This window comes from Poecilia reticulata, unplaced genomic scaffold (assembly GCF_000633615.1).
Source record: "Poecilia reticulata strain Guanapo unplaced genomic scaffold, Guppy_female_1.0+MT scaffold_1584, whole genome shotgun sequence".
In the NCBI taxonomy this organism is placed as follows: domain Eukaryota; kingdom Metazoa; phylum Chordata; class Actinopteri; order Cyprinodontiformes; family Poeciliidae; genus Poecilia; species Poecilia reticulata.
The window spans coordinates 1-2,483 of NW_007616316.1; the positions used below are offsets into that span (position 1 = coordinate 1).

At 43.2% G+C, this 2,483-nt stretch overlaps 1 protein-coding gene across 1 annotated transcript; it reads right to left on the bottom strand.

Annotated features, from left to right (window-relative positions):
• Positions 1-590: 590 nt before the first annotated feature.
• On the bottom strand, positions 591-2,477 carry LOC103461450 (nesprin-1-like; the record flags this gene model as incomplete). Its single annotated transcript, XM_008403749.2, has 6 exons — positions 591-949; positions 1,044-1,235; positions 1,388-1,525; positions 1,682-1,864; positions 2,023-2,173; positions 2,281-2,477. Coding segments are annotated over 6 exons (1,194 nt in total), but the record flags the coding sequence as incomplete, so codon positions are not given.
• Positions 2,478-2,483: the final 6 nt, after the last annotated feature.

The window sequence follows — 2,483 nt, forward strand, 5'->3', positions numbered from 1 at the left end:
TAATTTTCTACAATGTCTCTAGAAATGTCTACGGCTCATTCAGGATGCAAAAGAGAGAGAGTGAAATTTTCAGCAGATAACAGGAAGGCTGTTTCTCTCTGAGCTTTCTGTCTCTGTCTGCTCTCAAACAATTAGATTTGAGAATGATAGAAGTTTTTTTGTTTTTAATTTCTCAGTTGTGCTAAATCCCAGAGCATTTCCACATATAGACAGCTCTTTTAGCTGCACTAGCTAAGCTAATCTCTAGCTRAAAGTGCTTTAAAACGACACTAATAATGATCCTACTTCTTAAAAACTTAACTGATTAGTGCTAAAAAATATTTCAGTGCTTTTTAATAGTTAAAGAAAAATCATAACTAGCTAAAACAAAGTAAAATTTTTGCAATAACAGGAAATCATCCCTGTGCATCTCTACTTCTGACTTCAAAATGTTTTTGTAAGGTCACTTTCTATTTCCTAAACAACAGTTATAACTTAAAACGTACGACTTGATCCATATTTGTAGCTTTCTGGATCTACARGTTGCTAAATGGAAAACCTTYGCAGCAYGTTTTGAAATGTAAAAGCTCTTGCCTGTAATTTAAATTTACGTTCAAATTATTTCATTCGTCTGTAGCTAACCTGACAGGCCAGAGGCGGGGCGCTGCAGGAAGTCTCCTTCCTCGCTCTGCTGCTCTCTCAGGGCCCTGCTGGCACTCTCAAGGCCACGGCTCAGGTCATAGTCATGATCCCACTCCAGGGGGATGGAGTCCACGCTCGCAGGCGTGTCCCTGCCGGACCGTTCGGCCCGAAGCTGGGCGGCCAGCGAGGCCGAGCGCCCGGAGGAGGGCAGGGGTGAAAGGAAGCCATCCCCCAAACGTTCATTCCACGGCAAGCTGGACAAATCTCCAGGTTCGTCCAACTCCAGCTCRCGGTCCGAGAACGATACTTCRGTATCATCGTCTGCAAGCTAAAAAAAACAAAAAAACAAAACTGAATTTCAGTTCGGTAAAGAACAGCGAAGTTCAGTTCATTAAAAGCAAAGCTTGTTCTTGGGCTCTTACTGGAAGACGAATGAGCTTTTTGTAGTAGCGCTCGACTCGCCCAAACACTTCCTGACAGTAACGCTGAAGCTCCTCCAGCTCTTCCTCTATGACCGCAGCATCCAGTGGCTCACTTTTCTCTATCAGTGTTTCCCCCTGGTGGAARATGTGCTCGATCTTGGCTGTTGTCAGAGAAATCTCCTGCTGGAACGACTGGGGGGGTCAAAATATGAGTCAAAATTACTTATTATCAAGATCTTAACATTTTTAAATTAGGAGTTTCTAATCTGCATTACCATTCTATACTATACCTTAGACATAACGAATAATTCTACATTATTGTCAAATAATTGAGATAAACYTACCCTGAGTTGTTTGATCTTGGCTTGAATGTCACACTCTGAGAAATGCTCGATGTTCGTCAGCTGAAGGTCCATCTCTGTCAGCCAAACTAAGATGCCGTCTCTGGCCGTCTCAAACTCCTCTCTCTGATTTATAAAGTGCTGCATTAATTATAAAAAGAAAAAAAGTTACACCACTGTATTATTATACAGAATAAAAATATTTACTCAGTATGGTAAGTTCAACAACTTATGAAAATAAGTAAAGCTAATCATTTTAAAAAATCTAATTTTATGAAAAGGAAAAGCGTGTCGTGCCTTGAGCCTGCGAAGGATGGATGCCACCCTTTTCTGCAGGTTGTCCCATCGCTGATTGGCATCGTGAGCCATTTCCCTCAGACGACACGAGGCGTCTGTGCGGTTTTCTCTGGCCAGGCGCCGATATTGCTTGTTGATTAATTCCAGCTGGGTCAGGCTTTCGTGAACTTGTCTCTGGAAGGCCTGCAGAGACACAAACATACGGCCGTATTCAGCAAATTAGAATAGACGTCCCAACGAGTCTCAATTGTTTTCTTGCAAAACAGTTCAAGCGCAKTAGCACCTGCTGGCTAATTTAATATTAAAATATAAAAGCAATGCAGTACACAGGAATGTTTTACCTCAAATTTCTTCAGCTCCTCCTTGGCTACTGTGTACAGCACACCAGATGAGTTGGGCAAAGCTGCAGTTTTCTCTGAAGCGGCCAGCCACTCCTCAAAACGTGCAAAGTCTTCCAGAAATTTCTGCCATAAGCGCCACGTCTCCTCGATCCTAAAAGAGGACGATTCCAGAAAAAAGGAACAATTCTGATTAACGAGAGGAACTTGTTAGACATCCACGGTGTCTGTTTCTATTTATGTGACGATATGACTGATTACTTTAATCTCCTCTCCATGGACAAGGCACAGATGCTCCTCCAGCGGCGATCGAGGCTCCGCGTCGCCTGCTGGATTGAGTCGCACTCCGCGTCGGTGGCACAAGCGTCACAGTCGTGCAGAAGAACCTCACATAAATTCAGCACTGAAGCCACTCCGGTGCTGTGCTTCTCTATATCACGCTGAAGCTCCTGGTAGTAAAAAAA